The sequence below is a fragment of the Mustela nigripes genome, chromosome 12, assembly GCF_022355385.1.
Source record: "Mustela nigripes isolate SB6536 chromosome 12, MUSNIG.SB6536, whole genome shotgun sequence".
Taxonomy (NCBI): Eukaryota; Metazoa; Chordata; class Mammalia; order Carnivora; family Mustelidae; genus Mustela; species Mustela nigripes.
Genome location: NC_081568.1, coordinates 41,952,890 through 41,974,046, shown reverse-complemented (window position 1 = coordinate 41,974,046; position 21,157 = coordinate 41,952,890). Strand labels below are relative to the sequence as shown.

General features: G+C 37.7%; 1 protein-coding gene across 2 annotated transcripts in view; it reads left to right on the top strand.

Annotated features, from left to right (window-relative positions):
- The window catches only part of DCTN4 (dynactin subunit 4), a 30,333-nt gene that overhangs the window by 4,468 nt on the left and 4,708 nt on the right, over positions 1-21,157 (top strand). The window contains exons 3-13 of one of the 2 annotated variants that reach the window (XM_059417179.1): positions 891-1,069; positions 7,826-7,869; positions 9,072-9,179; positions 10,277-10,297; positions 10,712-10,785; positions 11,012-11,124; positions 11,456-11,565; positions 15,854-15,927; positions 17,872-17,926; positions 18,962-19,069; positions 20,705-20,802. In XM_059417179.1, the coding sequence (XP_059273162.1) occupies positions 891-1,069; positions 7,826-7,869; positions 9,072-9,179; positions 10,277-10,297; positions 10,712-10,785; positions 11,012-11,124; positions 11,456-11,565; positions 15,854-15,927; positions 17,872-17,926; positions 18,962-19,069; positions 20,705-20,802 (984 nt within the window). The remainder of the gene's footprint in view (positions 1-890; positions 1,070-7,825; positions 7,870-9,071; positions 9,180-10,276; positions 10,298-10,711; positions 10,786-11,011; positions 11,125-11,455; positions 11,566-15,853; positions 15,928-17,871; positions 17,927-18,961; positions 19,070-20,704; positions 20,803-21,157) is intronic. The other variant, XM_059417180.1, reaches the window with a different exon arrangement.

Genomic DNA, 21,157 nt, shown 5'->3' with positions numbered 1-21,157 from the left:
AAATAACTCCTAATAAGCCAGACACTGTTTGTTTTATGATTAAAAATTTAATTTAATGATGTAAATTAAATTTACATCATTAAATTAAATCATGTTAATTTTATGATTTAATCCTCAGACTATCAGTGAGCAGTGAACAGTGGGTAGATACCATTATTATCCTTATATGAGGACATTATCCAGATGGCAAAATATCGCAAATAGAGTTGTAGAACAGAGCTTCAGAGTAAGTCCAGGACTCTAGGAGTGAAATCTTGATAACCTCAGGTGGTGAAAAAGCTACAAGCAGCAAGGTACTGGGGCCCCTAAAGGGGAAGTGTCGGGGGAGCGTTAGGAAGATTGGTGCCTAAGGAGAGAACAGAAAGCCCTGAAAAGGCGCTGCTTCTGAACTGTTGCAGTTTGAGAATATTCTTTGGTTTCTATGTCCGCTCTCTGGTGCAGCAAACAAGCAGTTGTTTTCCAAACCCAGTTTCATAGCCTATTATATTGTTGCCTCTTGAGTTTTCATTGTGCAACTGCTCAGTCCTTTCTAAAGGCATAAGTGGTGACCTCTCTCCCTCAGAAATCTTCGTGGTCTGTACAAGCCTAAATGGCGTCTGAAATGGTTAAATCCAGACTGTTTAGCAGTGAATGTCTCTGGAATAGGATTGGTCAGGCTCTTAATTCTTCGGGAACTTTAGTGATGATTACATTAAAAATAAATAAATAAATGAACATACAATACTTAAATTTTAAAACAAGATTTTAATACTTTTTAATTTCCTTTTCATTGAAAGACAGTCCTCCGTTACAGTCCCTCTTGAATTCCTAATACCTAGGACACTGTGTGGTACATAGCAGGTGCTTGATAAAGACTTGCCAAGTGAATGAACAGTGGTCTTGTGTTACAGGTGTGCCAACTGCTTTGACTGTCCCGGCTGTATGCACACTCTCTCTACTCGGGCAACAAGTATCTCCACACAGCTTCCAGATGACCCTGCCAAGACCACCATGAAAAAAGCCTACTACCTGGCCTGTGGATTTTGTCGCTGGACATCTAGAGATGTGGGCATGGCAGACAAATCTGTGGGTGAGTCAGGCGGACTTCAACACGAGATTTTATGGAATTGGCAGTGTTAAAATTGCCCACAGATGATTGTTTCTGTTACCTGTTTACCTGTTGGAATGCGGGAGCTAAATTCAGAGCTCAATCTTCTGTGTTTCCAAATCCTCACATTTATGGACCATAATGTTTTGTCTACAACTGGGTAAACCATTTAGTTTTCTTAGAGCTGGTAAAATAGTGTTGATAAATCTGTTGATAAATCTTTTTTACAATCAAAATATTAATGCTCTTCATAAAACATAAATACTCCAGATGATGAAAGATACCGTGAACAAATGTAAAAGATAAAAATGACAAACTAAGGGGCGCCTGGGTGGCTCAGTGGGTTAAGCCTCTGCCTTCAGCTCAGGTTATGATCTCAGGATCCTGGAATCAAGCCCCGCATCGGGCTCTCTGCTCAGCTAGAGCCTGCTTCCCCCTCTCTCTTTGCCTGCCTCTCTGCCTACTTGTGATATCTATCTGTGAAATAAATAAATAAAATCTTTAAAAAAAAAAAAAAAAAGACAAACTAAGAAAAATATTTGGATCATATATAACAAACTAAAGATAAGTAAGCAAAAATGAAGAACCCTTGTAAATCAAGAAAGAAGCCCCAAAGAAAGACTAGGCAAAGGATAAGAAAAGCAGCTCATAGAAGTAGAAATAAAATGATGAATAACCAAAATGTGTACATGGTAGGGCCCATAGTTAGGTTAAAATTATCTTTATCTTGACTCCAGACTCCTCCAAACCTTGCAGATTCCATGGAAAGACCTTAACCTTCCATAAAGTTAGAGCTCAAGTTTGTGTTTCCCTCCCCTGACATTTTTTTTTTAAAGATTTTATTTATTTATTTGACAGAGATCACAATCAGGCAGAGAGGCAGGCAGAGAGAGAGGAAGGGAAGCAGGCTCCCTGCTGAGCAGAGAGCCCGACTCAGGTCTTGATCCCAGGACCCCTGAGATCATGACGTGAGCGGAAGGCAGAGGCTTAACCCACTGAGCCACCCAGGCGCCCCCTCCCCTGACATTTTTTAGCCCTTTTTATTTTGACTCTTTTTTGAGTATCCATAAATTGCCTTGTACTATTAATGCAAATTAAAACTTCATTGATTTGGCAAATTTTTTAGCTCTGGTGTTGGCAAGAATATGGCACAATAGTTCTTTCCTATATTACTACCTTGGAGAGCAGTTTGATAACATTTATTAAAATTTTATTTTTTTAAAATTAATTTATTTTGTTTTTAAAGTATATTTATTTAAGTGAAGTATATTTATTTAAGTGAGCTCTGCACCCGACATGAGGCTTGAATTCACAGCCCCAAGATTGAGTTACATGCTCCTCCCACTGAGCCAGCCAGGTGCCCCTGTTTTGTTTTGTTTTAAGATTTTATTTATTTATCTGAGAGAGACAGAGAGTGCAAGTGGGAGGGACAAAGGGGGAAAGAATCTCAAGCAGACTCTGTGCTGAGTGTGGAGCCCAATTTGGGGCTCCATCTCACGACTGAGATCACCACCAGAGCCGAAACCAAGAGTCATACACTTAACTGACTACACCACTCATCCCCCCCGCCCCATTTTTTCTTTTTCCCCAAACTTGGGGCTTGAACTCAGGACCCCAAGATCAAGACTCAAGCTGAGATCACAACTTGGACGCTTGGGTGCCTGGGTGGCTCAGTTGGTTAAACAACTGCCTTCAGCTTAGGTCATGATCCTGGGAGTCCTGGGATCCAGCTCCGTACTGGGCTCCCCACTCCATGGGGAGTCTGCTTCTCCCTCTGACCTTCTCCCCTCTCATGCTCTCTAAATAAATAAATAAATAAATAAATAAATAAATAAAATCTTTAGATTAAAAAAAAAAAAAGAGTTGGATACTTAACTGATTGAGCCTCTATTTATATTTGTTTTTATTTTACTAAAATAAATAGCATTTTATTTATTTATATTCTAGTAGAGTTAACTTACAGTGTTACTTTAGTTTCAAGTGTACAGTAGAATGATTCAACAATTTTGTACATTACTCAGTGTTCATCACGTTAGTGTATTCTTAAAAACCCCTTCCCCGTTTTTTGAAAATAAATTGCTTTTATCCTTCTGCCCAGCATTTCCAATTCCAAATATCCTGGAGTATTAAAAACATGCTCAAAGATGTATGTATTTACATGAAATGTTTATCAGTAAAACAGAAAAATTGTGTGTGTGTTTGGACCTAAAGACCAGCTAAGGTGTCAATCACTTTTCCATCATTTGAGCATTTCAGGGTAGAGATTGCACTTACCTTTATTAAAGGAGACTTCCTGTATTTATCTTTAAAAAATTTTTTTAAGTAAAAAAGCTTATTTAAGAAACGAAACAGGGGCGCCTGGGTGGCTCAGTGGGTTAAAGCCTCTGCCTTCGGCTCTGGCCATGATACCAGGACCCTGGGATCGAGCCTCGCATTGGGCTCTCTCTGCTCAGCAGGGAGCCTGCTTCCTTCTCTCTCTCCGCTTGCCTCTCTGCCTATTTGTGATCTCTGTCTGTGAAATAAATAAATAAAATCTTAAAACAAAACAAAACAAACGAACAAAGGAAAGAAGAGATAAGCAGAAACAGACTCTGAACTATAGAGAACAAACTGATGGTTACCAGGGAGCAGGTGAGTGTGGGGGTAGGGGAGGTAGGTGAAGAGGATCCGGAGTATACTTATTCGAGCACTGAGTAATGCATAGGATTGCTGAAGCACTATATTGTACACCTGCAACTAATATAACACTGTACATTGATTATACTGGAATTTAAGAAGTCGTTAAGTGTTAAAAAAATTCCCACAAAGAAATAAGGAGTACTCTGTGATAAGCACTGAGTAATTTATAGAATTGTTTTTTTTAAATTACTGAATCACTATATTGTATACCTTTATCTAACACTATATGTTAAAAGCATATTCATCATAAAAAAATAATAAAAATACATAAAAATAAAAAGTTTAAAAATAGATCTTAGTAACTCTCTAGGGTGAATTCTCCAGTATTGTTGTACTTTAAGATTATGTGGGCTATTCTTTTTTTTTAAATTAACATATAATGTATTATTTGTTTTAGGGATACAGGTCTGTGATTCATTAGTCTTTCACAATTCACAGCGCTCACCATAGCACATACCCTCCCCAATGTCCATCATCCAGAGACCCCCTCCCTCCCACTCCCTCCACTCCAGCAAACCTCAGTTTGTTTCCTAAGGTTAAGAATCTCTTATGATTTGTCTCCCTCTCTGGTTTCATCTTGTTTCATTTTTTCCTCTCTTCCGCTATGATCCTCTGCCTTGTTTCTTAACTTGCACATATCAGTGAGATCATATGATAATTGTCTTTCTCTGATTGACTTATTTCACTTAGCGTAATATCCTTCAGTTCTCTCCACATCATTGCAGATGGCAAGATTTCAAATTTTTGATGGCTGCATAATATTCCATTGTATATATGTACCACATCTTCTTTATCCATTCATCTGTTGATGGACATCGAGGCTCTTCATAGCTGCTATAAACATTGGGGTGCACATGCCCCTTTGGGTTACTACATGTGTATCTTTGGGGCAAATACCCAGTAGTGCAATTGCTTGGGTCATAGGGTAGCTCTATTTTCAACTTTTTGAGGAACCTTCATACTGTTTTCCAGAGTTTCTGCATCAGCTTGCATTCCCACCAACAGTGCAGGAGAGCTGCACTTTCTCCACATCCTCACCGACATCTGCCATTTCTTGACTGGTTCATTTTAGCCATTCTGACTGGTGTGAGGTGGTATCTCACTGTGGTTTTGATTTATATTTCCCTGCTGCTGAGTTATATTGAGCACTTTCTCCATATGTCTGTTGGCCATTTGGATGTCTTTGCAGAAATGTCTGTTGATGTCTTCTGCCCATTTCTTGATTGGATTATTTGTTCCTTGGGTGTTGAGTCTGATAAATTCTTTATAGGCTTTGGATAGTAGCCTTGTATCTGATATGTCATTTGCAAATATCTTCTCCCATTCTGTCGGTTGTCTTTTGGTTTTGTTGACTGGGAAACTTCCTTTATTTTTACATTTCCTGTACTCCATGGTTAACATCAGAGAGTAGAAACTGTGTAAGTCAGTTCAAGATCTTGAGTTGCAATTTATTTTTTATAGAAATAGTGGCATTGCTAATTCCCCATTGTCTTTTTTTCTTTCTGAATTTTCATTCAACTTTCTGAAACTTTTCAGACTTGTTAAGAATTCCCATCTTGGGGGCCAACTGTGTGGTTCAGTTGGTTGGGCATCTGCCTGTGGCTCAGGTCATGATCCCAGGGTTCTGCCTTCCTGCTCAGTGGGGAGTCTGCTTTTCCCTCTCCACCTGCCACCCTGCTCGTGCTATCTCTCTCTCACTCTGGAATAAATAAATACAATCTTTAAAATTTCAGCCAACTTACTAGTCTGTGATGAAGCCCATAATTAACTCATGTCAGTTGACATAACTAAAATGAAGACGGACTTTAAGTACAAACTTCTTACTGATTTTTACGCAGTTTGGAAATAAATATGGGTCAGGTTTCTTTATTCTTAAAAATTCAATCCTTGATTCTGTTGAGTTTGCTCTTTGGTTTAGAATGCTTGAACTCTCGACTGTTGCTCATTGATGGATAGATGCTTCCTGAAATGTGATTTTTATTAGAAAGATTCTATAGCACGTTTAGATTGTCAGTAAATGTGTGTTTTAATATCACTATAGTAAGTTAGCTGTTTGAATTTACTTATGAATGTAAGTTAAATATGAAAAACAACCTCAGAGTGGCAGAGTATATACACCTCAGTGAATTGAATTGTATTTTTTTTGGAACATATTTTTCTGTGTTTATATTTTGTCTCTTGTTGTCAAGGTAAAGAAACAAGGCCCAGAAATCCAAATAGATTTCTCAGTGTTAACCCTTAAGAGAATGTTTTATGCTTTTTAGATTATGAGCCATTAAGGTTGGAGAATTTATATTTCAGAGCTTAAAACCTGTGTTTACTTCTAGAAATCTTTTTCCTCTAGGGTATCTTGACAATAATTTAATAGTAGGAACTCTTAAAGAGTACAGATAATTTTTACTTTCATGATGTTGTTGGTGTCTGAGAAGCTCTGAAACCACTTCAGAACTATTTGTTTATTTATAAGTAAGCCATTGTGTCTTTAATGTGCAGAGAAATGAGATAGTTAGGTTTCCCAAAGTGTTCTTCAGAGTAAATTGCCAGTTCTAAAGCAATTAGGTAAAACACTCATTTAGATTTTTTAAAATATTACAAGTAAAACATTTCTTTTACGTAATTATTTTCGTGATTGTCTTAAGTAAGGCAACCTTTAAAATATTAATATACTAAAGGATGTCGTTTCCATTTCTTGCAAGGTGTAGCATCACCTTTAACAAGCGTCCTTTGTGTTTTGAAAAAAGGTTATTTTTAGATAATACACGTTCATGTATTTATCACCCAGCTTCAGATAGTAAATGTAACCCAAATAGTGTAAGCCCCTTGTGTAGCCTATCCCCACTAGAGTCCCTTCCTCAGCCTCCTGGAGCAGTAACCACCCTAGTCCTGTGTTTATCGGTGTCTGGTGTCCATGCATGCATGTAGCCACTAACATGTTTTTTTCAATATGAAACACATGGAAACACACCGTATATGTATCCTGCTACAACTTTTCTCTCTTAGCATTCTGCTCCTAGTACAGAGCTGATTTATGCATAAGAGTAGACTACCCGTTGCTCCAGAGCCTTGGCTGCTGTAGTGTTGTGGGATTTACTTCATTTTTCCAGACTGATGGTTGTAAAACTGTATCTCATTGTAGTTTACTTTTCCCCTTTTTTGAGGGTTAGCTTTATTGAGATATACAGTTGACCCTTGAACAATGCAAAGGTTAAAGTGTTGACCCCCAACTGTGGGGAATCTGCATGACTTTTTGACTCCCCAAAAACCTAACTACTAATAGCTTACTGTTGACTGGAAGCCTCCCTGATAACATAAACAGTTGATGAACAACACATACTTTGTAAGTTGTATGTATTGTATCTATATAGTCTCGTAATATAGTAAACTAGAAAAAATTAAAAATGCAGCTACAGTGCTATATTGTATTTGTTGAAAAATATCCACATATATGTGGAAGCTCACAGTTCAAACCCATGTTGTTCAGGACTCAGCTGTATTTGTCAGGGTTTTACTTTTAGCTTTCTGGAATAACCTTTTCCATTGTGATTTGTGCTGTTTGTTTCTTACATAAGAAATTCTCTGAATCAAGGTCATAGAACATAGAAATTGCAGTGTTACAGATAAGAGCAGGGTCTTAAGAGTCAGACTGCTTGAGTTTGAATCCCAGCTTTACCACTTAACTATCTGTGAGACAAGTTATCTTCGGGCAAGCTATTTAACTTCTCTGAGCCTCAGTTTCATTTGTAAAGTGAGACTAATAAGAAGAATCCCCATGTCAGACAGTTATTACATAAAATGAAATGTAATACATTTCAGATGCTTGTCACAGAAGCTATGCATGTCTTAGTTGTGGTGGTGGGGCTGTTATCTTTGTCACCCTCATTATTTTTAATGAAAATTTCATTGTGAGTGCTCTGGTCTATATAACTCATAGGACTCTTTCTTGGAAGTTCTGTGATTTTGTGTTTTTAAATTTCATTTTGTGGCCTGCAGATGAACTGTTTTTATGAAAATAAAAATATCAAGTTATGAAAATTTGTTTAATGCCCCTTTATTTTGCAGCTAGCGGTGGTTGGCAGGAACCTGAAAATCCTCACACGCAACGGGTAAGTAAAGCGTCATCAGAGAGAGGATGAACTAAGAAGAGATGGAGAAAAAGACTGATGATCTTCCATTTTATTCATGGATATGGCATATGCTTAGAAATCTGTGATGTTATTTTGGTGTCTGTTACACACAGAAAGTGCTTCTCATAAGACATTAAATCACAATGGCTGTATTTTCTAGTCTGGCTTAAGTTGATAGAGAAACCTAGTTGTAGCTTTAGTTCTGTAGTCAGGCTGTGACTCAGAAAAAGAAAACAGTATGTGTTTATTTTTGGTGAAATAAAAGGTTATAAAATAATATATTTTTCCCCTATATGAAAAATACTTTTTTCAGACATAAAAAAGCTATGTATCTATACACAGGGTTTTTGTTTTAATGTGTGCAAAGTGTAATCACATACCCATATGTGTAAGTGTGTAAGAAAGATACCTAAGCTAATAATTGCAGATACCTTTATGAGGGGAAGAGTGACTTGGGCACAAGAGATAAAAGAGAAGTTTTGCTTTGTTTAATGTTGTTCTAAGTTTTCACAGTTAACAGGTATTACTTTTAGGATTAGGATATATTTTAAAAATGAAAACAAATGAGTGGGGGAGAAGACACAGTACAAAATGTTACATTCTTAGAAATAGATAGACCTGGGGCACCTGGGTGGCTCAGTGGGTTAAAGCCTCTGCCTTCAGCTCAGGTCATGATCCCAGGGTCCTGGGATCGAGCCCCACATAGGGCTCTCTGCTCAGCAGGGAGCCTGCTTCCTCCTCTCTCTCTGCCTGCTTCTCTGCCTACTTGTGATCTCTGTCTGTCAAAAAAATAAATGAAATCTTTAAAAAAGAAAGAAAGAAAGAAATAGACCTGTGGCCATACAGAAAAAATGGGAGTAGTTGTAGGGCAAAATAAGTAATGAAGTAAAAGGAAATGAAAAAGTAAAAAGTAAAAGTGAAGTAAAACAAGAGGGCATGAAATTTCCTAGCCTTTACATTACCCATTTCTTCCCATTGTTAAACTTAAAGTTTCCATTTTAATTCTGAAATTATACAGAGAAATGTAATGAAAAGAAATTCTTTTTGAGGAAAAGGGCAAAATTGCCCACTGTAGTAGTTTGCCTTCTCTGTTCGTGTCCAGTAAGTGTCATCGCTTACTTTTTCATACTTCCTGTTAGCTTCCTCACGAAAACAGTTACTGTGTCTTCAATATCTTACAGATGAACAAACTGATTGAATATTACCAGCAGCTTGCTCAGAAGGAGAAGGTTGAACGAGATCGCAAGAAACTGGCACGGCGTAGAAACTATATGCCTTTGGCTTTTTCGGTGAGGACTTGGTACAAAAAGGAGTGTGCAGTTCATTGTTCACAAGGCCTGTGTGTCTTGAGAACAGTGACCATTTCAGAAGGTGGCCACTGACCTTAGATTTCTGAATGATGGGTAGCAGAGAAAGGTTTCTCAAATCATAGGTGGTTAAGTCCAGCGGTTAGGCTTTTGCCATATCATTCACTCTATTTGAGTTCTTTGAGTTTTAAGGACATTTGTGTTCCTTTTTCTATCACTGCCCTCTCTCTTCTGATTATTCCCCAGGGCTAGTGTTTAATTTTGTAGATAAAACTACAGAGGAAGAGAGGCAAGTGTTAGATTTTATTTCATATTAGACAGGTAGGCCACCTTTGATATCCTATAGTAATGGGTTCCCAGCTCAAATTATTGTTTCTGGTACCTTCCTGTAGTTTTCCAGTGTGAAGAACACTGACTCTTACACAGTGCATTTTGCATGGTTAAATAAATAGTAATACATGCCAGTGTCATTGATAGGAATTCTTCACAGAAGTCATTGACTACAGTCTGTGTGCTATCCAGAAGCAAAACATGAGGATATGGAGCTTTTGTTATTGTCCCCTACGTTTTATTTGCTCTCGTAGAACAATTTCTTTTCTGTATGCTTGCTTGGGGTCGAGCAGGTTGACATTGAATAAATAACATTGATTGAAGGACAGTGGTTTGTCAGGCACTATTCTAATAAGAACTTTTCACATATTTCACACAACAATCCTGTAGTGTAGATTGACAGCTGAGGAAATGTAACTTGTCATACTGCTTCTGTATGAGAATTAGTTAAGCCATTGAATCCCTAAGGATTGGTGGGGTCCATATAAAAATATTTAGTTTAGAACAAAATAAAACATTAAGACATGCAAAGCATCTACATTACCAGAGACTTTAATGAAGTCTAAATGAAATTTTCAGAATAGCCTGGTGGTAGAATCAGCATATGCCCTAGTGTATGTAGGAGAGGAGTTTGAATTAAAGGCATTATTCTTCCAGCTTCCCTTATAACCTGCCTGCTGTATGAGTTTGCTTCTGTCTTATGCTGCATTTTTTTGTCTCTGTTGCGACCTGCATTTGGGGGCCTACAGCAACACACTATTCATGTAGTGGTAAGTTCTCTTTTATGATTCTTGCTAACCCTGAAGAAGTTAGCAGATGATCGCTGGTGTTCCAAGAAGACATTCATCATTTGCCATAGACACTTCACATAGTTCTGGTCTAAGTCATAGCTTAGATATTTTTAGATATTTGTGATTTTTAAAAAAATCATTTAGTTCAGTTTTACTCTACTAATGTAGTTTTAGTTTCCATGTTTGGTGCGTTTGCTAATTATTTTAAAAATAAGATGATGTGGGGCTACAAATTACTTTCTTTAAAAGGAGCTTTCAAATTAGCTTTTTTTTTTTTTTTTTTTTTGCTTATTTCCCTGAGCTTCTCATGCTGGCCCACCCAAAAGTCTTTCTTGTGGTAAATAGGATATATAAATGTAGTATTTGTAATTGGAATTTCTGAACTCTTTTTAGGACAAATATGGTCTTGGAACCAGGCTTCAGCGACCACGAGCTGGTGCAACCATCAGTACCCTTGCCGGACTGTCGTAAGTTTGGACATTAAATGACTTTGAGGAGAAAAGCGGGTATCCAAATGAATTAGAAGAATGTGACATAAAACACTTGCTACTGGGGAAGAAGATTGTCATGCTTAGAAAAGACCCCAACAGAGAAAGAATGTTCTGCAATAGAAGAATACTTTAGTTACTGATATTATAGACTTTGAAGGCGATCAGATGGACCTTTGAGAAATTAGTGTTTTTTATCTTTTAGCCTTAAAGAAGGAGAGGACCAGAAAGAGATAAAGATTGAGCCAGCTCAGGCTGTAGACGAAGTGGAACCTCTACCTGAAGATTACTATACAAGACCAGTAAATTTAACAGAGGGTAATATTTTACGTTTTTTCCCCTTGGTTTCTATTTTACACCTAATTCTGCTTTTGTTACCAATATGCCCTGAGTTTTGAGATTTTTGATGGCGTCATGGTTGTTAGTAGTAACATAAATCCAGTAACAAATGAAATAGATATAATCACTTGAAGAACTTTAAAATGTCAGGTTTCTCTGTCGTTTTTTGAAGAACTATTCACAAAGGAAGTGTTGTTTCATGTGTTGGAAGGACTGTTCACAAAGGAAGTGTTGTTTCAAGTGTTATCTCATAAGTCTAATTTTGAGTGAGTCATTGTAAACTAAGCCTGGTTTCTGCCTTTCATGCTAGTGACCACCCTTCAGCAGCGCCTCTTGCAGCCTGACTTCCAGCCAGTCTGTGCTTCACAGCTCTATCCTCGTCACAAACATCTTCTGATCAAACGGTCCCTGCGCTGTCGGGTAATTACTCCATTCTGTAGAGTTGCCGTTTGTACCAGAGAAAAGCAGGAATGAAATAAACATTGATATCTGGCCAATGTCGAAACTTCCAGAATGTAATAAATATAAAATATGCTTATAGAGAATGTACTTGGGTATCCAGGTACCATTTTAAATGCTTTCAAGATAAAAATCCTTACAACTATGAGATGTAGGTACTGTTGTTACCCCTGTTCTACACATGTGGAAAATGAGGTACCTGAAGGTCAATAAATTCATAGCACTAACCCCTAGAAGAGTAGTGAAAGAATGTATGACTTTCAGGCTGATAGAGAGGCAACAAAGAGGAGTAATAAAATAATTTAAAAGAAAGGAATAAAGAAGAAACATCAGCAAAATCCAGCCTCTATGAATTTATAAAACCGACAACTGAATTTCTTCAATAAATACATTGTAGAAGAAAACCAAAAGAACATGGAAAAGAAACCTTGTAGATCAAAACAGCAATACAGAACTTCCTCAGCTTGATAAAAGCCATGTACAAAAAGAACAGAGGGAAAAGAGCATAAAACTGGTGGTTCAAATAGAAAGCATGTAGTGAGATAGATTTACAGCCAGATATTTCAGTATTTATATAAATGCCAGTGAAGTAAATGCTTCTGTTAAAAGACTAATAAGAAAACCAACAAAATGCCTGCCCATTCTATGCTAATCACAAGAAACAGAATTCAGAAAGATTGGAAGTGAAGATAAATGGGAAAGCTGGATTGTATAAATAATAAATTTTTAAATGGAGGGATAATTCATAAAGGAAGAAATAATTCACAAAGAGGATGTAACAGTTCTAAAATTATATGCACTGAATAATGTAGACTCAAAATACCGAAACATTGGAGAAAACTACATTGTTTTAGACATGATTTGGGGAAATTAAACATGCTTCGCTTAGTAACCAAGAGAACAAACATGTACCCAGTTATCTGCAGAATATGCATTCTTTCCAAGTATACACAGTACACTTATAAAAATTAACTGTATACTGGTCATAAAGTCAGTCCCAACCTTTTTCTTTTTTTTTCTTTTAAAGATTTTATTTATCTATTTGACAGATAGAGATCACAAGTAGGCAGAGAGGCAGGCAGAGAGAGGGGGAAGCAGGCTCCCTGCCGAGCAGAGAGCCCAATGTGGAACTCCATCCCAGGACCCTGGGATCATGACCCGAGCCGAAGGCAGAGGCTTTAACCCACTGAGCCACCCAGACACCCCTCAACATTTTTCAAAAGATGGTATTATTAGAATTTATTATTTGATCAGAGTGCAATTAAATTAGGAATTAGTCATTCCTGTAGAGGAAAACTTATAGGACACAGCTAAGGCCATGCCTAGAAGTAAACCTGTATATTAGAAAGGAAGAAATAAAAGATGAGTGATTTCAGCAGACATTTCAAGAAGTTAGAAAAAGAATAGCAAAGTAAGCACAAGGAAACATGAAGGAAGAGGATACTAATGAGTTAAGAACCACTGTAAAGGGGCGGCTCAGTGGGTTAAAGTCTCTGCCTTCGGCCTAGATCATGATCCCAGGGCCCTGGGATCGAGCCCCATATCGGGCTCTCTGCTCGGCATGGAGCCTGCTTCCTCCTCTCTCTCTGCCTGCTTCTCTGCCTACTTGTGATCTCTGTCGGTCAAATAAATAAATAAAATCTTAAAAAAAAAAAAAGAACAACAGAAAACCACTGTGAAATATAAAAAAGCAATACAACAGGGGTGCCTGGGTGGCTCAGTGGGTTAGGCCGCTGCCTTCAGCTCAGGTCATGATCTCAGGGTCCTGGGATCAAGTCCCGCATCAGGCTCTCTGCTCAGCAGGGAGCCTGCTTCCCTCTCTCTCTCTGCCTGCCTCTCCGACTACTTGTGATTTCTCTCTGTCAAATAAATAAATAAAATCTTTAAAAAAAAAAAAAGCAATACAACAAAAAGTTGATTCCTTTAAGGAGATTAATGATAGTAAATTTTAATATGTAAATTCATAAGACGTTATACAAGATTCACGTTGGCTGTACAATTCACCAGATTTATCAAAAGTAAATAAGCAGTTTCCTATTGATCCATGTATCTTCAGGGTAGGTGGACTTCCACAAATACAAAATGTGCAGATTATGGTATATCCATGAAGTGAGTACTATAACCCTAAAAAGGAATGTACTAATATGGGATATATTTTTAAATGCAAAAAGTAGGGTGTGTGGCAAGTACACAACTTTTTGTGTAAGGAAGGGAGGGCAGGAAGGAAAACAAGTATGTGTGTGTATAAACAAAAATTTTTTTTGATATGCATTTATATAGGTTAACAGACTTGGAACGGAGTAGAGAAAGTAGAAACAGACTAATGGGTGAGAGAAAACTTGGTATTTACCAAATGCAGCATTGCATATCACTGGGGAAAGAATAGCCTGTTAGATTTTCCTAGGTCAAATAATTACATGAAAATAAAATTGGGTCTCTGTCTCACACCATTCACAAAAGTCAATTTCAGGAACATTAGAAACTTCATTTTTTTTTTTAAGGTAATTTTTATTTATTAGAGAAGAGTGCATGAGCCAGAGAGAGGGGCAGAGGGAGAAGCAGAACTTCACTGACCAGGGAGCCTGATGCTAGTTCAGTCCCAGAACGTTGAGATCGTGACCTGAGCTGAAAGCAGATGCTTAACTGACTGAGCCACCCAGGTGCCCTGGAACATTAGAAACATGAATGAGCAAATATGAAGAGCAAAACTTCTAGAAGGAGACAGGAAAATCTTTGACTTTTGGGTAGGGAGTATTCCATAAATAAGGCAAATCAGCACAAACTGTAGAGGAATCAATGCTATATATTTGACACAGTGAAACTTGTACCTGCACTCCAAAGGAAAGATGGGCCATAACCTGAGAAAAGTAATTTATAAGATATATAATTAAAGGATTAGTGTCCAGAACATGTAAAGAACTTAAGCAAATTAGTAAGGAAAACATACTCCAGTCAGTATATGAAGATCCAATAAATACTAACATAAAAGTCACAGCAGAGGAAATCCCAATAGCCAATAAACATGAAAGATACTCCTACAGAAATCAGAGAAATGTCTGTTAAAACTGCAGTGAAATACCATTTGATAGTTAACCAGATTAGCAGAAGTTAACACATATGGGAAATGACTGATATGCAGGAATACTTACTCGTTGCTGCCTTTCTTATAGTAGCAAAATCATGGAAACGTCACAGATATCCATCAGTGTGGGTATAGTTGAATAAGGTACAGAAATGATTACAGTAAGATACAGAGATAGCTCTGTGTGTGCTGGTATAGAATTCTAAGATAGATAATGAAAAAAGTAAAGGGCCAAAGAGTATATAAAATACTCCCTTTTTTTGTTATTATAAAAAAGACAATGTGTGTATATACTTGTATGTGCACAGGCTATTAATGAGAAAACACAGATACTGGTAGGACTCTGGGGAGGAGGACAAGGGGACAAGTAATGGGTACCTTTACACGGTCCCTGTTTTGTACTGTTAAGAAATTTTTTAACCAAGTGTATGTAGTACCCATTAAAGAAAGTAAAAAATTGTTACTGTATTTTAAAGCATAGGATATGAAATCACACTACTTGGATTTAAATCCCAGCTTTGATTCTTTTTTTTTTTTTTAAAGATTATTTATTTTAGAGCATGACAGCATGAGGTGGGGGGCAGCGGGAGAGAATCTCAGATAGACTCCCAGCTGAGCGTGGAGCCTAACTTGGGGCTCAGTCCCATGATCCAAAAATCATGACCTGAGCCTAAACCAAGAGTCCGATGCTCAGCTGACTGAGCCACCCAGGTGCCGACCCAGCTTTAATTCTTACTGGCTCTGTGGCGTTGGGTAAGATGACTTTACCCTTCTTGTGCCCCATTTTCATCATGTGTAAAATGGGGACAATAACAGTTTTGGTACCTACACTTACCTTACAAAGTCAGTGTCATGTTTAAATCCCCTTAAGGAGCATATGGTTCAGCACACTTAGTATGTACTCAGTATATGTTAGTTGTTGTTATTTCAGTAGTTATTAAGCACCGCAAAGGTATAGTATCTGTTAGATTCTTGCTTATGTCCAGAGAAGTCCAAAGCATCATCTTTTTTGCAAATTTTGGCAATCAGAACATGCGGTCTTATAGCAGAATAAAACAAAACAAAACTCAAGTCAGTGCTGTCCTTCTGAATTTAGTAGCTCTATGGATCCAGCAGAGTTTTCTTTCTTGTTTTCCTCTAATACATACTATAAATTTTTCTTTTTAGAAATGTGAACATAATTTGAGCAAGCCAGAATTTAATCCAACATCTATCAAATTCAAAATCCAGCTGGTTGCTGTGTGAGTATTTTGGGATCAGTGTTTTTAGTTATTGTTCTTTGACTTTTTTCAACAAAATGTATTTACTCTGGGATTAAAAAAAAAAAAAAGAAAGAAAAACTTCATCAGAATTATCTTGCTGTTTTTTCTGGTTAGGTTTCAAGTTCTATACCATGAACTTTAAAACAAATTACCTAGAATCAAGGGTGTTTGCATCAGGGACACAGTGATGGTATGGTCTCTGGGTGGTGATTATTAATTAGTTATTGGACAGAGAGACACTGGTCATTGATTGCAAGTTAAAATGTACCTAGTTTTGATAATGATCCAAGATATTAAGTAAAAAAAATAACCAAGTAGAACAAATCAAAGAGGATCCCTGCAACAGTGTTCATTGAGTGGGATAAAAGTAATTATTAGTGTTAATTCACTGGGACTTGTCAATAGAAGGGAATTTTGTGAATGAAAACTAGTTATCAAAAATATTTTGAAAAATTAGGAAAATACTGTCTTGACTTCAGGGCAAGAAATGCTTAGAGGGAACTAGTAAGGCAGGATACCCAGAAACAGCTAAAGAAGAAAATAGCCGACCCTTAGCAAAAAAAACATAAATTGTAAAAAAAAAAAAATCGACATATATTTTTACATTTATATATTTGACAGCAGAATCCTGAGACAGACAATAGAGCAGGAAAGAATATTTGCTACTCCATGACAGATAAAAATTTAATGTCCCTGGAAGACAGAATTCCCACATATTGGAAAGATGAAAATGTGAGTGGGACAAAAGGATTTGAACGGGCAGTTTATAGAAGAGGAATTTCAAATGGTCAGTGAATACATGGAAAGATGCTGAAACTTGATAGGAAAAGTTTAAAATAATACAGAGCATTTAGTGCTTGTGAGCATGTGGGGAAATGTATTTGCATACTTTGTTGGTAGGTTTGTGGATTGCTAGAGTCTTTTTGGAGAGTGGTCTGGAATGTCAAGACAAAGTTACATAGACTAAACCAGCAGTACCAACTCAGGAATCTATTCTGTTGAAACAAAACCACCAGTATCTAAAGATACATATGTAAGATGTGTATTGTACCATCTTAATGGCAAAAAGCTAAAAACAATTTCAGTGTCAGACTGATTAACCATTAACAAATAGTTGATTAAATTGCAGTACACTGAGGTTGTAGAATATTCTGCAGCAATTAAAAATAAGTCCTTCCAGCAGTCAAGAATGTCGAGAAATGCTGGTCTGTTGTCTTTGGAGGAAAGAAAAGGTACACAAACACTAAGCTGAGATTTGACCCTGGGTGATTTTGAGTTCAGACTAAGCACATGTGAGTACAGTATTCTGTTGTCTTTCTTGGGCAGCGAAACAGTGGTTAAGGGGAAGGACCCTGGCGCTACACTGCCTGAGTTTGAATTCTGACCATTCACCAAGTTACTTCTTCCAAGCTTAGTTTTTTCATCTCTGTAATGGGGGTGATGGTAATAACACCTCTGTCATGCAGTCACAGTGGAGATTAAGTTAAAGTGTTTAAAACATTGCCTAGCACACAGTGCTTTATGAAAGTATTTGGTAAGTTTGTGGTAGTGTGTTTCAACCTCTGCAGTGTGTTACTAAGTCAGTTTTGGGTCCTATAACCAGTTGCCTTTTAGATTTACAGAAATGAATTAATAAAATCTCAAAAAAATATATCTAACAAATACATAAGGAAGATATCTACCATGATGCACACAGATATATAGGCTCTATGTAGAAGTGTACATACAATTTCAGAAAGAACTCAGCCGTTGGTTTCATAAGTCTTAAATTCTTAATTATGATGGTATGATTCTTTGAAATTCTTTTTCTCTGACATGTTCTGATTAACTTGGAGAAATCTTCGCTGAAATCGCTTGAAAGGAAAGTAACAATGATTTTAAGAGACTTCAATGGACATTAATATATTTTTTATTCACACATAGCAATTATATCCCAGAAGTGAGAATCATGTCAATTCCCAACCTTCGCTACATGAAGGTTAGTACTTTGCTTATTAGCAGGAAGATAAAGAACTGATAAGAAATTGTGTGTGTGTGTGTGTGTGTGTGTGCACGGGTGTGTGTGTGTGCGGCTATGTGTATGTAGCATGAGATTCAGGAGCAAGGGAAAGAAAAGAAAGTTTGAAGTCATAAAGGGATTGGGATTTTTAACTTCTTTAAGCTGGGATTCTTGGCAACAGCATCTTTGACATACGGTTAGAAGGAGCAGCATGTAGATTATGTAAAGATGAACTCATGGGTGGGGAAAGAAGGAAGATGTTTTATCCCACAGACATCTTTAGCTCTTCTCCAGCAGGAGACTCTCCACATCCCATGTGCGTGCGTGTATCAGAGACGAGGAATCAACGGGATTTCTTTACCACAGCCCCTCTCTTCTTTGAGTTCCTTATCTATGCCTCCTCACCCCCACCATGAGTGTAGAATATTCTGCAACAGCCCCTTTTGTTCTTTCCTTTCATGCTGCTTATGGAGTCCACGTTCATCTGAAAGATTTTGCTAACCTCAAGAAAGTACCAAACAAGGGCAAATTATGGGACAAGAAGTCTTAAAAGTCTTTTAGAGTCCTGATGAATTTTTTTTTTCTCTGTCTGGCTATCCTGTGGCTCTCATGCTTTAGGAGGACTTTGAGACTAAGCAGACTTAAGTTGTGGCTAAGGAGTCCTTAAGTGGAGGACTGGATGGAGCAAGAGTTGTAAACTTTAATCACTTAGATAATGTACATTCCTCAGAACTTCTGAGTCTAGTACCTGGCCCTTTCTATAGGATCTGCCATATTTCCTCATGTAATTTAAGGAACTCCATGGCATATATAGCCTAATATAAATTAGTAGAATAGGAATCTGCAAGCACTTTGAGAATGTAGTGATGTAGAGGTGGGTGTTACTGCTCGGGAATAATGGGGAGCAGGGGCAGGAGGTGACGATTTTGTGAAATGCGTGGTACAGCAACTAAGAAAGTGAACCTAGGTGGCAGTAGTAGAACATGTCTGAAAGAGGCTTGTTCTCTTCCCCAGGAGAGCCAGGTCCTCCTGACGCTTACGAATCCAGTGGAGAACCTCACCCACGTGACGCTGCTGGAGTGCGAGGAGGGGGACCCAGATGACATCAACAGCACTGCTAAGGTAGGAGCATTTTGAGGGACCGTGACTTTTCCTGGAGGGGCCTTTTGACCTGGCTTAAAGGACTCCACACTGTCTTCCATTTCCACATTTTCAAGCAATCATCAGTTTCTTTTGATTTCACCTCCCAAATTTATTTTTTTTTTAAGATTTTATTTATTTATTCATGAGAGACAGAAGGAGAAAAAGAGAGAGAGAGAGGCAGAGGCAGAGGGAAAAGCAGGCTCCCCACTGATCAAGGAGCCCGAAACTGTCCCAGGACCCTGGGATTATGACCTGAGCCAAAGGCAGTGTTTAACCAACTAAGTCACGCAGTCACCCCTGTGTTTGTTGTTGTTGTTTTGCTTTGTTTTTCGTTTTATTTTATGCACAATCACACTGCCACTGCCCTGTTTGAAGATCTCATCCTTTCTTACCTGTACTGTGCCAGTAATGTCCTTGCTGACCTGTTCGGAATCCACCCCCACTGCCATTCCAGCCTGTCATCTGTCTTGCTTCCAAAGTGATCTTTCTAAAATCTAACTCTGATAATGGCAGACTGATCATTTGGCATCCCTCTGACTTAGGGAGAAAATCCAAATTCCTCACATAGCGTAATCAATTCTCAGTGGTCCCCCCCCATCTGATCTTCCAGATTGACCTTTCCCCAAATCCCCAAATCTAGCATTCTCTAAATTCTACATACTAATGCATATCCTCCAAGCCGATGCGGTGGGAATTGCAGCTGCTTTTCTTCTAGCTTGAGTGCCATTTCCTGACATATATACCCTCATCTCTCTGTCTGACTCCTGCTCAGACCTCAAGACCCTAGGAAATAACACACCCTTCTAAATGCTGGTGTGCTTCCGCTAGATGCCCTCCACTTACATACACTATACATAGCACTAAATATTAAAATAGGTGATTTTGACTTTCTATAAATGTTAATTGAATGAACAAAATGTGACTTTTTTTCATTTTGTTACTTGGTGATTCATCTAGTATTTGAAATTTTAGATCAAGAACTTTACTCAATGGGTAATCTATTATTGACTCATAATTCAGCATGATACAACAAAAATTGATAAAAGTGATTCCTATATCTTTAATTAGCTATTATTGAAAAAATACTTATTAGTAGGAAATTTCTTTATCTCCTTTTTCTTTTTTCCTTCTGCTTTTTAATGATTTCACTTATTAGCATCACTTTCAAAGAGCGATGACACTCATCTGTCCTTGCTCTTTTTAGTACACTAATAATCTGTTTCTGTGAGACAGAAATAAGTGCCTGATGTGTACCCCAGTTTGTAGACTTGCTATCTTTCTCTTTATACCTCCCATCCTCATTCGTACCCATAATTACAAATGCGGTTGACATCATTACCTGCTAATCTCTGACATAGCAAAGTTGAGGCCTAGTTACAACATAAGGCTTAGTCTGAAGACTGCTGCTTAACTGTTCTTTGTTCTTGTACTTTTACTAGAAATGTCTATGTTCCTAACAGTTTTTAAACTCTGTATAAGTGAAGTAATACTCTGTTTTCTGAAACTTCCTTCTGTATGTTTAGGATGGTATACCACTGTGTCATATATTGTGGAGTGAATGTCCTGCAACAGACTGACCCATTCTGAGGCAGCCCTCTCTCTTTTACTCTGCAGGTGGTGGTGCCTCCCAAAGAGCTCGTCCTAGCTGGCAAGGATGCAGCAGCGGAGTATGATGAGTTGGCAGAACCCCAGGACTTTCAGGACGATCCTGAGTGAGTGAGCACTTAGTGACCCCCTCCCCCAACATAGTACAGTTAGCTAATGTAGGAGGTCCACTTACAGACCCCAGTTTTTTTAATCTTGATTTTTTAAGGTGATTTTTTTCTTTGTTTATAAAAAAAATTACTGTAGAAATTTGCAGAATATATATATGAAACCATGAAGAAGGAAAATAAAATCCCACTGCCAGAGATGAGCACTGATAACATTTTGTTGGTCTTTGTCCTTCTATGTATTTCTTCCATCATTGGGATCATTCTGTAAGCAGTTTCTAATCTTTGTTTCCATTTAAGTAGCAAATATTTTCCCCTGTTAATTAAAAATTTCAAGTGCATTGTTTTTAATAGT